The 12051-nt window shown below is 43.0% G+C and overlaps 1 protein-coding gene across 8 annotated transcripts in view; it reads right to left on the bottom strand.

Annotated features, from left to right (window-relative positions):
- The window catches only part of LOC105564713 (afadin), a 53693-nt gene that overhangs the window by 27029 nt on the left and 14613 nt on the right, over positions 1-12051 (bottom strand). For 7 of the 8 annotated variants that reach the window (XM_012017315.1, XM_012017316.1, XM_012017314.1 and 4 more), the window contains exons 2-6: positions 7113-7224; positions 6818-7010; positions 6194-6478; positions 5520-5803; positions 4655-4754 (exon numbers count right to left, since the gene is read on the bottom strand). In XM_012017315.1, the coding sequence (XP_011872705.1) occupies positions 4655-4754; positions 5520-5803; positions 6194-6478; positions 6818-7010; positions 7113-7223 (973 nt within the window). In that variant the 5' untranslated portion in view covers position 7224. Of the gene's footprint in view, positions 1-1268; positions 3421-4654; positions 4755-5519; positions 5804-6193; positions 6479-6817; positions 7011-7112; positions 7225-12051 lie in introns of those variants that run through there. The other variant, XM_012017319.1, reaches the window with a different exon arrangement.

Genomic DNA, 12051 nt, shown 5'->3' with positions numbered 1-12051 from the left:
GCACGTCGCGATTACGGCATTAAAACTTTATTCGGCGAAAAAGAAAGACAAAAATATTCGTTTATTCGAGAAGACTATCCGTGTCTACGCATAAAAAAAAATTGTACGACCGGAAATAATTAACTTAATTGAAATTCCTTTCTACTGAGACCGTGGCTCGAGGTTCAACGGGCTCGATCCGCGATCGGAAATCGCGGTTTCGGTCATCGCCGCAATCGCGCTCGCGATCGAGAAACTCGGAAATTTCGCCTCGACGCGGTGCAACACGTCGAAACGATCGGGATCGGCGCACGCGACCACTCCGCCAGGCGGAAAGGAGAAATTACCCCGGAGATATTTTTAGAAAAACGAAGGTGGCACGCTAGTGCTCGAATGTAGGTCGACATATAACGCAGGTCGTTCCGGCGTTTTATTGATTTCCCGCGAACCCAATTCCGACGTGCACACACGCCGTCGCCGATCTGCCGCGGTGCGTACGAGGCGCGCACGACGCGCGTAAAAGATCACGGCACGAGAGAGAGAGAAGATCTGCGTGACACCCGTCCCTTGGCCCTTCTCCGCCCAACCGGCCCTGAGGTGGCCCTTCGGGCCGCGTAGAACCCGTCCAATCCGGAGAAAAACCTTCTACATATGCCACTTCTCTCTCTCTCTCCCTCTAAAACCGATCTTCTCTTTAATATCTACTCGTTATTAAATAGATAACGGTTGTCTCAAGCCGAGAAAATTTTATACGCTCGACGATATCGAACGATAAAATCTCGCGATATTTCTTTTCAAAAGTTACGACGATAGCTCGCCATAAGTTGTCTGTAACGAAGCTTTATGTTTCTTTATAGTTCTAGCCACATCTGATGTTATCTCTTGGGCTATTACCGTCTAATACAACGAGGAACATACCTATGTACATGCAAACAGGACAGGCTGCAAACGTGTCATCAATAGTTAAAAAAAAACTGAATAGCGCACGAACTTTGAAATAATATAATGAAACGTAAAATCTTGCCGCTTTTAACGATCGTTCTTCGGCAAAAAGCAGACAAGTGTGATCGCAGCGGACGTATCTTGCGGGGGAAAAAATGAAACGGGGGAAAAAAAAGTGTACATTTAAGTAATGTTCACGCCTCCGGCATCGCTAATTTACAGCGGGGACGCTTAAATAATCTTTCAAGAAATCAACATTGGCTAGGTAACACATAGAACCACATCGAGAAGAAAGTTCAGCTTTATATGCGCCATGCATGATACGATCAGCTTTAACAGGAGCTTACGTCGTATTCCCCAATCCATCATGACGACTGGCTTATTTAATTAAATCTCGTGGTCCCTTCGTCGATTATTGCTGCTGCTAAATATTGGTCCCCTCTTTGTTCCCTTCTTTCGTTGCTCCGTTTCCCCGTGAAATACCTGAGAATCTCCGCTGGCCCCTCAAGCTCTGGTCAAGCGAATCTTATCAGTTAATTGTCGGCGGACGTCGGGACGTAAATAATCAAATCTCTGCGGCGTCAATTCTCGCCGCAGCGCCTTAGCTTAAAGCCGAGCTTAAAGCGAATTGACTCGAATTTATCCTCGATCTCTCTATTCCTATCGATGTTGCATTTGTGCCGACATGGTCCAAACTTAGATTACGGGCAAAAGCCAAGCCTGGCTCCTGTGCGTCCTATCGTTAATAACAGCTCGATTGAAGAAATTATGAGTCTGCTCGGTTGGTCGTGTTCTTAATTGAATCTCGATGTTATCATAATCGACATTATCGTAATCGGCGATACTTGAGGAAGATATCGATGCGTTCGTTCAGGTACGAGTTACGGTCGCGTTGATAGTCATGTAAACACGTCACGGCGACGGTCACCGATAGTCGCATTGAAACGTTGCCTCGGCTTCTCACAATGACACACCAACGCTAAACCGCGTGCCGATATTGGCCGTGGTGGATCGTCCGGTTCTCCAACAGATTGCGGGATATTTACAGGCCATAACTACAATACGGGTTGTGCGATTTATAAGAAAGTCGTAAATCGACGATAAAGAGTCTACTCAGGACGTCATGATAGGCGAACGGTACGTAGTAGTCGATCAATTGACAGTTTCTTCGTTGCTCGTGTCGCAAATCTGACATTCAGCTCTGCCGATGAACCCGAAACGAAGGCGAACGGAGTTGATTCACGTAGCGACGCAACATCCATAATCCGTGGTGATCCCGCGACAATTAGCGATCGGATTAAGTCGTCACTTAGGCGTCTCCTGGAGGCATCCTGCAATGGCCATGATAATCGCCACCGTTTGCCGGAGGTGTAAGCGATGACGGTGAGCCGAGATCGTTTCCGATCAGGCTGACTTCGAGGTGTCTTGCAATCAGGTGTCACGTGTCATTGGTCAAGGAGATACCTGCGCACCTCGCCAAGGTTCCGCGCGATTTGTACAATTCTTTTATGATGCCTCGGTAATGACAGACCAATCGAATTCCTTCGCACTAGCCCCGCTTCTGAGTTATGCATGTGATCGATAAGCCGGCCCGTCCTTCACGTGAATCACGAGACGATATCACGTTTTTCTGATGCCGTTAAATCTTTCATGCCTTCGTAATAAATCGAGCAAGTTCAATCACGCTGAGCTATGACTACCGGTGGCTTAATTAGTGGATCGTGACTCAGGACGGTCACTCGGGGCCCCCCCAGCGAAATCGCGGTTCACCGCGTAGGCGGATTCACTTTCGTCAGTTCACTCCTCTCCCTTCGATATGTCGAGGAGCTCGGGGTTCGACGACGCTGGTCATTAGCGCCTTACGTTCGCGTGCATAATCGTATTTGCTCCCTCAGTCACGTACGTAGTTATTTATTCCTACGCGCGGATTACGGCGCATTATCGCGATTGCGCGAGTGGGTGGTTCCACTTTCGCTACTGTGAAAAGTCTTTGATGCGTCGATGACGAGCTAATCGTGTTCGATGACGCCACGCCTTGGACGCCTCGCGTCGCATCATGTGCGTGTAATTGTAACGATTTCTTCTTCGCGCAATTACGGGGATGTTACAGCGCCGTGGGCGGATCCAATCTTGTCACTCCGGGTCTTCCTCCGCTGCGCCTCGGCGAAACAAGCCAATAGGATGGTTATTAATACGTTGCGTCGTATTTATACATGTTATGTTGCAAAGAATAACACGTCTGTTCGCTCAGTCGTCGCTACGAGACGGATCACCAAACGCGTGGGCGAGTACACTTTCGTCGCGTAAATCCGAGGACGGGAGAAACACCCGACATACAAACGTTTCTGAATGAACAAAATAATTAAGCGACTAATTAATGCACGGATTGCTGTACAGAGAAGGCAACGCGGCAACGCTAAATCCTCACATATTTCACTATATGCATATTCACATATTCAATATACGCTGGGACAGTTATTATTCCGATTTCAGGTGAGACCTAACGACTGGTCGATTCGTTGCACGAATTTTTTTTAGGCTCAAACGACTCAATTGCCGGACATCACGGGCAATTATTTCGCCGTGAATGACGATGTGGAAACGAGGGCAAAGACGACGACGAGGTGGCGACGACGGCGCCCGCGCACTGGCGCTGGTACCGACGACATGGGCCGACTGAGGCGATGTTGGTGTCGGCTTGTCCTCCTTGCCACCCTTGCGTCCCCCGTCGACTACCCTCTATCCTTCGGTTCCTACTCTCTCTCCTTTTCTGTCGCTCCGCTCGACGAACTTTCGCCCTTATCAGCTGATATTAAAAGCCCCATTTTACGTACAACTTTGTAAATTTAATCTTTACTTTAATGCGGTCTGTCTGTCTCTCTCTCTCTCTCTTACTTTCCCTTCCAGTTCTTTCTCATTAAACTTTTGTTCTCATCTCGTGAATTCTGACGTCAATCTTTTCATCAATCCTTCTATTTTATCCCATCATCTCCGTTTCAAGAATTCTTTCCTCCTCCGCACACGTTAACTTCCATTATCTTCTTCTACCGTTCTTTTTCACCATATAGATAGGTACGCAACGCTTCCAAGGCGATTTTTTTGTCAATTAGTTACGTTTATAAAACCCTCCGTATCTGATTTGTTATTCTCATGTGATATATACATGTGTCAAAATTTTTACTTGTTTTTATGAAACAATATTCATAATCTAATAAAAAATGTTAATTAACTTTTTAGTATCGTTTAAATCTATTTAATTTAAATTAAGTCTCTAAAATTTATAAAATTAGCTAAAGATTAGCTTCTACAAAAGTAAGATTTACAAAAAATTCTTTCTCGCTGAATTATACTTACGGCATAATTCTCTCAAACAATGTAAATATAAAAACGGAACTTATTAAATTATTATATGACATCTTTTATATAAAATTATTATTGCGGCGTTAGCTCGCTAATAAATTCTCAATGTCGTAATAAAAGATACATGTAAGGATGCAAAATTCAAAACTTTCAAGTGTACAAAGATTAATTTCAAGTATAATTGGGTAGTTAAATTGCAGTGAACAGAATTTGTGTTCAATTGAACACTTCAAGTGTAAAATTATTTAAATCGTATCCACTTTCCTTTTTTTTTTACTTGAGTAGTTAAAACATACATTCGATACTGCTCATCAGAATTATATAGAGATTGTGCGGTCAAGCATGAAGCATTAATGTAAAAGTCAATTCTCACCTCGGGTGGAAGGATGATTCATTAATATTGCCAAAGGACACTCGTCGTCGTCTAATATGTACTCCTGATGTACATTGCCACCCACGTTCTCGCTATTGACCTACATCAAACAAGACAGTGATATGTACATATATGCTTTTAACGAAAATTATTTCATGTTCATGCGTAATTACAATTCTCAGAAATTGGGAGATTATTAAATACCGAGTACAAAAATGTATCATACTATACAAAAAATGTGTTTGTCTACAATAGTATTTACGGCTATCTAACAGAACCATGTTTTACATTTTCTGTGTTCCTTCGACTTTCATATGATATGACGGAGAAAGGTTTTCTTATCAAATATGCTTTGTTTAAATCAAATTAAGATATCTATATGATTATTATGTCACAAATTCCAGATGTTTATTAATTTTATAGTTAATATGCTTATTAGTAACTACCTTGCATTTGTTTCTTTTTTTATTAGCTTCATTCACTTTATATGTATAGTACTATTTCTTTAATAATAATTAAATTGTTTTATAATTCTTTCAATCAATTATTTTATATATCATATGTATGTTATACATATTATTTTATACAAATTTTTATATTTTATTGTATTTGCCTTCATTGTTTAAATCGTTGATAAATTGAGAAACTTCTTGCAAAATTTAGATTGGTATTCTTTAACAATAAATTCAACAATAAATATCTTAACGATTAAGTTTAATTTAACATAAATTATTAAATTCCAAATTGTGCTATCTTTCAGATGAAATCGAGACACACCAAAGAAATAAATTTTGAAAATCTGTCAAATTCATTTGCCATATATAATGATATTCTATCCGCGGATAAACGACGGCCTCGTATATACCTGCACAAGGCAATATAACTGCGGGTCCACTTTTTCCAGGCCGTATTTAGAAAGCATCTCTCGCACAACCTGAGCGGCGGAATCTCGTACGCTTAGCAGCAGCGTTTTGTATGGCACGTCCTTGCACAACGCCTCGCCATAAATTTTCAATGTGCCGCCCGTGTCGGGACCGCCGTCTTTACTGCGAAATTGCTGGAGCCTCCTCTCAAGCTTCTGTTGGCGTCGGCGTCTCATCACCGCTTCCGGATTCGAGATGCTCCTCGTAAAACTGGTCTCGGGCAATTCTAAAAACGATAATAACATCATTAATACAGAAAAGAAAAAGCACGCGAGTTACAATAAGAAGGTATCCTAATTTGTTGTTTTTTTTGCTATTACTTTCATTACAACATGATAATCGATAATCGAACCAAGATAATTGAATTATTGTGCCTGGCTAAAAATAAATTATTTTTAGATCTCGCGTTAACTTTAGAAAGAAAAGAATACAAAATACTGAAATTAACTACAGAGTGTGATATAGTATCCCTTATCAATCCCTTTTTAAAACACTTTTCAATCAAAATATTTTTCAAAAATTACATTCATATTTGTATTTATTGTCATTTATATTCGCGCGTTATTTAAACCTTTGACAATTTTATACAAACAGCCCAAAAATAATGTTTACTAACCCGTATAAAGCTTCTCGGCGACACCGTTCTGATCGCCAGGCACCGCGTTCTCCTCCTGCTCCAAGCTCTTCAGTCGACTGAGCTTCTCCTGCTTCTTGATCTGCTTTTTCTCCCGCTTGCTCAGCTTTCTTTGGAAGCCAGTGCCCTCGACGGAACTAAAACCGACGCCCTGCGCATTCGTCTTATCGTCGATCCTTTTCAGCAAGAAGCGTCCCTCCCGATCGTCTATATGCCAATTTAGCTGAACTAGCAATGGCTTCTCTTCTAAATCAAGCTTACGCTCTTCTGTAACAAACCACACGCGGTATTAAGATACTTAGGAAAAAAATAACATTATTAAGAAGATAATCGAGATTCTCTCCAGCTCGGAACAAAATAGCTGTTAATTTTAATGTAATTAAATGTTTTCAGGATAATTCAGTTAGCAGAAACTCTCGCGGTATGTTACAAGTACATTAAATTTTATTAATTAAGAGTAAAAAAAAGACACAATCTCCCTTGGCCGACGTGTACATAAGTTAGTCTAAAAATATGTAACTCTGTTTTTATTTTAATTACACAAAAGGCAATTTTCATTTCAATCGCATTTTGGTCTCTGCGCAATCGCGATGATTTATAATTCACCTCCATTCTCGTGAATCTCGTAAAGAGCGTATTCCGGGACGGACAGCATTCTCATGTCGGGACGAAATTTTTCTATGAGAGTTTCTATCACCGCCTGGCTGGTCGCGTCCGAGGCGACCCTGATGCACTTGGTAGCGACCTTCTGGCCGCTGTCTTGGAAATAAAACCTCATCACGCCGTGAAACTCCAGGTCCTGCTCGAGAAGAAGAACAACATAAGCTCGAATAAGCTAATAAGCGGGAACCGAAACGGCCCCGCGAAATTTTAGACGCGTCATCGTCAACGCGACACTCACCTCGTTGGGCTCCGAAAGTTCGAACAGGTCCAAGCGATTGGCGTTCCATTGCTGTATGACCCCCCTAAGAGCCTCTCGCTCAGCCTTTTTATTCGCCAGTTCCGTTGCCATCCTGAAAAACACGACGGACGACGTGTAATTGCGAACAACGGACACAGTTGCGGAAACTGCAACGCGACCAGCATTTGCTGAACGCGATTTCTTAGAAGACGCAGCAGCCGCGTAATCGCAAACTCGGCTTTTTAATTGAACAAATCGAAACGCTTAAAAGAGTCGAGGATACACGATTGTACAATGCACAATTTGTCAACTTGCACAAATTTTTTAAACGTATCTATTAGCTGTAAAATAGTATGTTCCTAGACGCAAAGAGCGCATTGTAGATCGGGCTTTAATCGTACACGTTCTCGTCTAGATTAGAGTCCCTCGGAGACCTTTAAGCCTGATCTGCAATGTGCTCTTTGCGCCAAGGAACGTTCTATTTTATATAAATAAATCAAAACGCTTAAAAAACTTGCAACAATATACGATTGTATAATATTATACAATGTGTAACATACAATTTATCAACTTGCACAAATTTTTTAAGCGTACTTGTCGGCTACAAAATAGAATGTTTCTAGACGCAAAGAGCACGTTGTGGATTAGACTTCAAGCCCGATTTACAATGTGCTCTTTGCGCCTGGAAGCATTCTATTTTATATAATGCGAATTAAAACGCTTAAAAAATGTCTCGACAACATACAATCGTGCAACGTACAATTTTTCAACTTGCACAAATTTTTTGGCTACAAAATAGAACAGTTTCTAGACGCAAAGCGCACATCGTAGGCTTTATCCGGCACGGGACTGCTGGCACCGCGCTGTTGTTGATACCTCGAGATAAATTATCGCGGCAGACGTAAAGCACGAGGCGTCTGTTCGGTGCGCCAACCCGCCCCGGGATATCGCGTTCGACGTGTTATGGTTCTCGCCGTGCGGCACACAAGTGCCCGGTGCGTGCGACGCGCTCAGAAACGATACCCCTTCCCGAACGCAAAGTGCACGGAGGACGGAGAGGTAGTTGACGAATTCGATCGCCCCCGATTATTCAACGCGAAGATTAATCATCCGGTGAGAGTCAGCTGATTCAAATCGCTAACTAAATTATCCTCGCTCAATCGACTTTCGGTTTTACTCGGATTAATCGTCGAGCAACTTCAGCTGGTTTAAGGCTGAAGTTCTCGTCACAGTTGGCAGGGGGGCGACGCTAATCGACTCGAATCTCGGTTAACCGGGAGACTCGCACTACCGTGCGCCTCGCAGTTTCCGGAGAGCGAGACGAACCTCGAGAGGCAATCACGTGCCGCGCATTCCTGTCGCCCCTCCCCTGTCGCATCCCACCTGCCCCTCTCACGGGGGCCACGTCTCTTGTCCTCGATCCTACTAAAACCTTAAAAGCGCGGCCGCGCACTTCTTTTAAGGGTTCACTGTACCGCAAGCATTAACCCCCTCTGACGCACCAATTTAATTTCCCGCCCGATGTCTAAAAGTAACTTACTCATAGCCGGGGCTGGAAAGTAACTCGTTACTTGTAACGAAGTTACAGTTACAGTTACTTTTTTTTTTGGTAACTCTAACTGAACTTCGTTACTTTCTCTCCATCTGTAACTGTAACTTAACTCAGTTACATTTTTTCGATAACTAGTAACTAATTTAATAGTTACATTAATAGTTACTTTATATATATTTTTTTTTAAACCACCACAGATCGCATTAGGCCTTTGCGCATAAACGCCTTTATCGACGCTTTACAATTCAAATGCAGATTTGATATTTTTATTTCCATTGCAGGAAAGTAACTGCAAAGCAACGATTCGTTACTTTTCGAGTAACTGTAACCGTAACGCGTTGCTTTTCAGAATTGGTAGCTTGTAATTGTAACTAGTTATATTTTTAGTGAAAAAAGTATAACTGGAACTAGATACTTTTATAAAGTAACTTTCCCAACCCTGCTCATAGCATCTGAAGTAAAATTCTTCGTAGGTTCATTAGACGCTTATTAAGTGATAAAATTGATCGACAAGTCAATAACAACGTTACTGACTTGTCGGTTGTTACATTTTTAAGTTTGAATCTAGGGGAAACCGCTGACCAAAATCTTGTACACCAATGCCCACTAATGCCCAGTGGGCATTACTTAATCTTATTGTCTTATTTTATCTTATTCATCTTGTTTCATCTTATTTTACCTTTATAATCCCCCAGCAAGACCTAATGCCCCCAAAAATGCCTAGTAATGCCCAGTAATGTCGCAAATCTGTACACCACAATGCTCTCGGCGGTTTCCCCCTCGGTTCGGATTTAAAACCGAATCTGCATTAAAAAATTTTTATAATCAAATAACAACTGGCACGTGGTGCGACAGCATTCATTCAAAGATATAAAGGCGGAATGTTTGAACTTGACAAAAATTGTGCTATCAGGTGCAAGATCCTAATCAATGCTCGAAAATGTCAATGTTTATTCTGTAGAATAATCTGACAATAAGTTGGAGATATGGCGACACGCCCGCCCAGTGAGAGGGGGATTCAGGCCAACACTGGCCAGTTGAGGTCGACTAAATCTTGCTTTTCGCGAAATGAAGTGTGCTGCAAGGTAATGCCTCGAGAGTAGCGCGCGTGCGTGGACGGAAAATTGCACGAGACGCGCGGGATTGGAAAGTACGTCTTGACGCGCGCGCTTATACAAACGCGCTCCTCTCGACGAGAGGATCGCGGAATATCGTGGATTCTAGGCCGCCGCGGCCTCTCTATCATCGCGCGCGATCGATGTTGCGATAACGCCGCGGGTGCGTACGTCAACATCGCGGCGTTTACTCCGCGCGTGCAGGTAAACCCGCCGATGACTCATACGCTAAAATATGAGCGCGCCGACGTTCGTTCGCCTCGCGTACGCGAGCATTTCGCAGGCGTGGACGGGAAGGACGCGCGCGCGAGGAAGGAGGAAGGGGGGAGGTTGGGAATCCGGCGAGAACGCGGCGCGAGACCTCCCCTCGTCCTCGACGTTCAGTCGCGATCCTCATCGCCCTTCAACGATACTCCCCCCCCCCTCCCCCTCCCTTCGCCCCTTCCTCCACTGGACGGTTTTCTCGATCGCGATCTCGGGAGTGTCAACCTCATGATGCATTCAAAGCGCGAAGTACATACATAACGCGCGTATCTTTCCCCCTCTTTCTTTCTCGGGCGTCTGTACAGTCGGTTATATCGATACTTGAACAATTTAGGTCGACGTGATGGAAGATTTACAGTATTGTCACCGAGGGGCAAAACCGCTGGCCAAAATCGCGCGCACCAATGCCTATACTAATGCCCAGTGGGCATTACTTTATCCTGTTATTTCAAAGAATTTAAAGGACTCAGAGCCGTGACAGGATGGTAGTGTCTAAATATTAGAATAGAATAGAATATTTAGACACTACCATCCTGTCACGGCTCTGAGTCCTTTAAATTCTTTGAAATTTGTGTTTAACACATACGAGCCTTACTAATTTATTTATCCTGTTATGTTATTTAATCTTGTCTTATCTTATTTTTATCTTTATAATGCCACAGTAAGACCTAATGCCCAAACCAGTGCCCGGCAATGCTGCAAATCCGTACACCGCAACGCCCGCAGGCAGCGGTTTACCCCTCGATTGTCAGGCTGCGATTTTTATCATTGATAATAACGTATCGTAACCATCTTTTAATAAAATATTTATTTGTACTCAATTTGTCTGCATTATATTTTTATTGAATAAGTATTAAAAATTTGCCTCATTAATATTACTATTTCCTTTATTTCTTTCGATAAAACTTTATGATGGTATGGATATAACATTTTAATATCAAAAATAATAACGCATCTAGTTTGTATAAATATTCAATTTAGTTGGCGCCATTTGATGATATCATTACTTTTGTGAAGATAAAAATGTTCTTTTTTTCCAATAAACTATGTCCAAATAATTAAATTATATATAATTCTTGATCGTAACATTTACACGGAGAGAATTTTTTCTTAAAATTTATCCCAAAGATCGTGTAATCGTCGGACAGCGTGGCATTTCGAAGAACTTTGAGTTTTTTTTATTTTACTTACTTTTACTAAATTTTACCGACAGACTGTACTCTCTAAAAGTCAATCAGTGGATTATCATTGAAAACAGTGAATAGTCGTTGATTTACAGTTATAAGTACGCCACTGCGATTTTCAGTGGTACGCAGCCTATAGAGATACAGCATTACAGAACATTTTTGCAGAATACCGAGCTTCTCAATGCCAAAAGATCGACAGCGCAACAACTGCGAATCACATTCCCCACATAGCTCCGATCGATACCGCTACCAAGCATCAAGGCGAGATGCGCAACATCGCTGCTAAAAAAAAAGAAAAGAAAAAAAGAATCTAAACGCGCAACCCGATTGTGAGAAGAGACCGGATTTCTTCGAACGCGCGAGACCGAGAATCGTGACGCACGTACGGAGAGACATCCGTTCGTGTTCGCGCGAAGTACGAGCACGCCGAAAATTGGCGCGGCCAGAGGCGCTTGTGGCTTCTCGCGACTCACCGCGATTCCCTTCTTCGTTCGAGCGCGAGGCGATCGGCGAAGAAAAGAGAGGCGAGGCAACAAAAAAAAAACGAAAAGAAAAGACCGAAAAGGTATCGCGGGGATATCCGATCGCCGCGAGTTCGAGCGAGAGCGCGCGAGCGCGAAAATACCGTTTCTGCGCCTGTCTGTACCACGCGGTTTACTCCACCGGCGTAGCCTCCCCCCTCCGCGCCCCGTCCCCTTTTTACCACGCTGCTCCGTTCCTTACTATTACGCGGCCGTAAGATGAGAGGAGGACCGACGAGAGCATTCAAGGCTCCCGCATCTCTCGGGGACGTCGGTAAACACCGAACGAAAGGCGACCGC

The sequence above is a fragment of the Vollenhovia emeryi genome, unplaced genomic scaffold, assembly GCF_000949405.1.
Source record: "Vollenhovia emeryi isolate VEMERY1.0 unplaced genomic scaffold, V.emery_V1.0 DF939160.1, whole genome shotgun sequence".
In the NCBI taxonomy this organism is placed as follows: Eukaryota; Metazoa; Arthropoda; class Insecta; order Hymenoptera; family Formicidae; genus Vollenhovia; species Vollenhovia emeryi.
The sequence above is the reverse complement of the archived record's forward strand: the minus strand, read 5'-3'. Positions and strand labels throughout refer to the sequence as shown.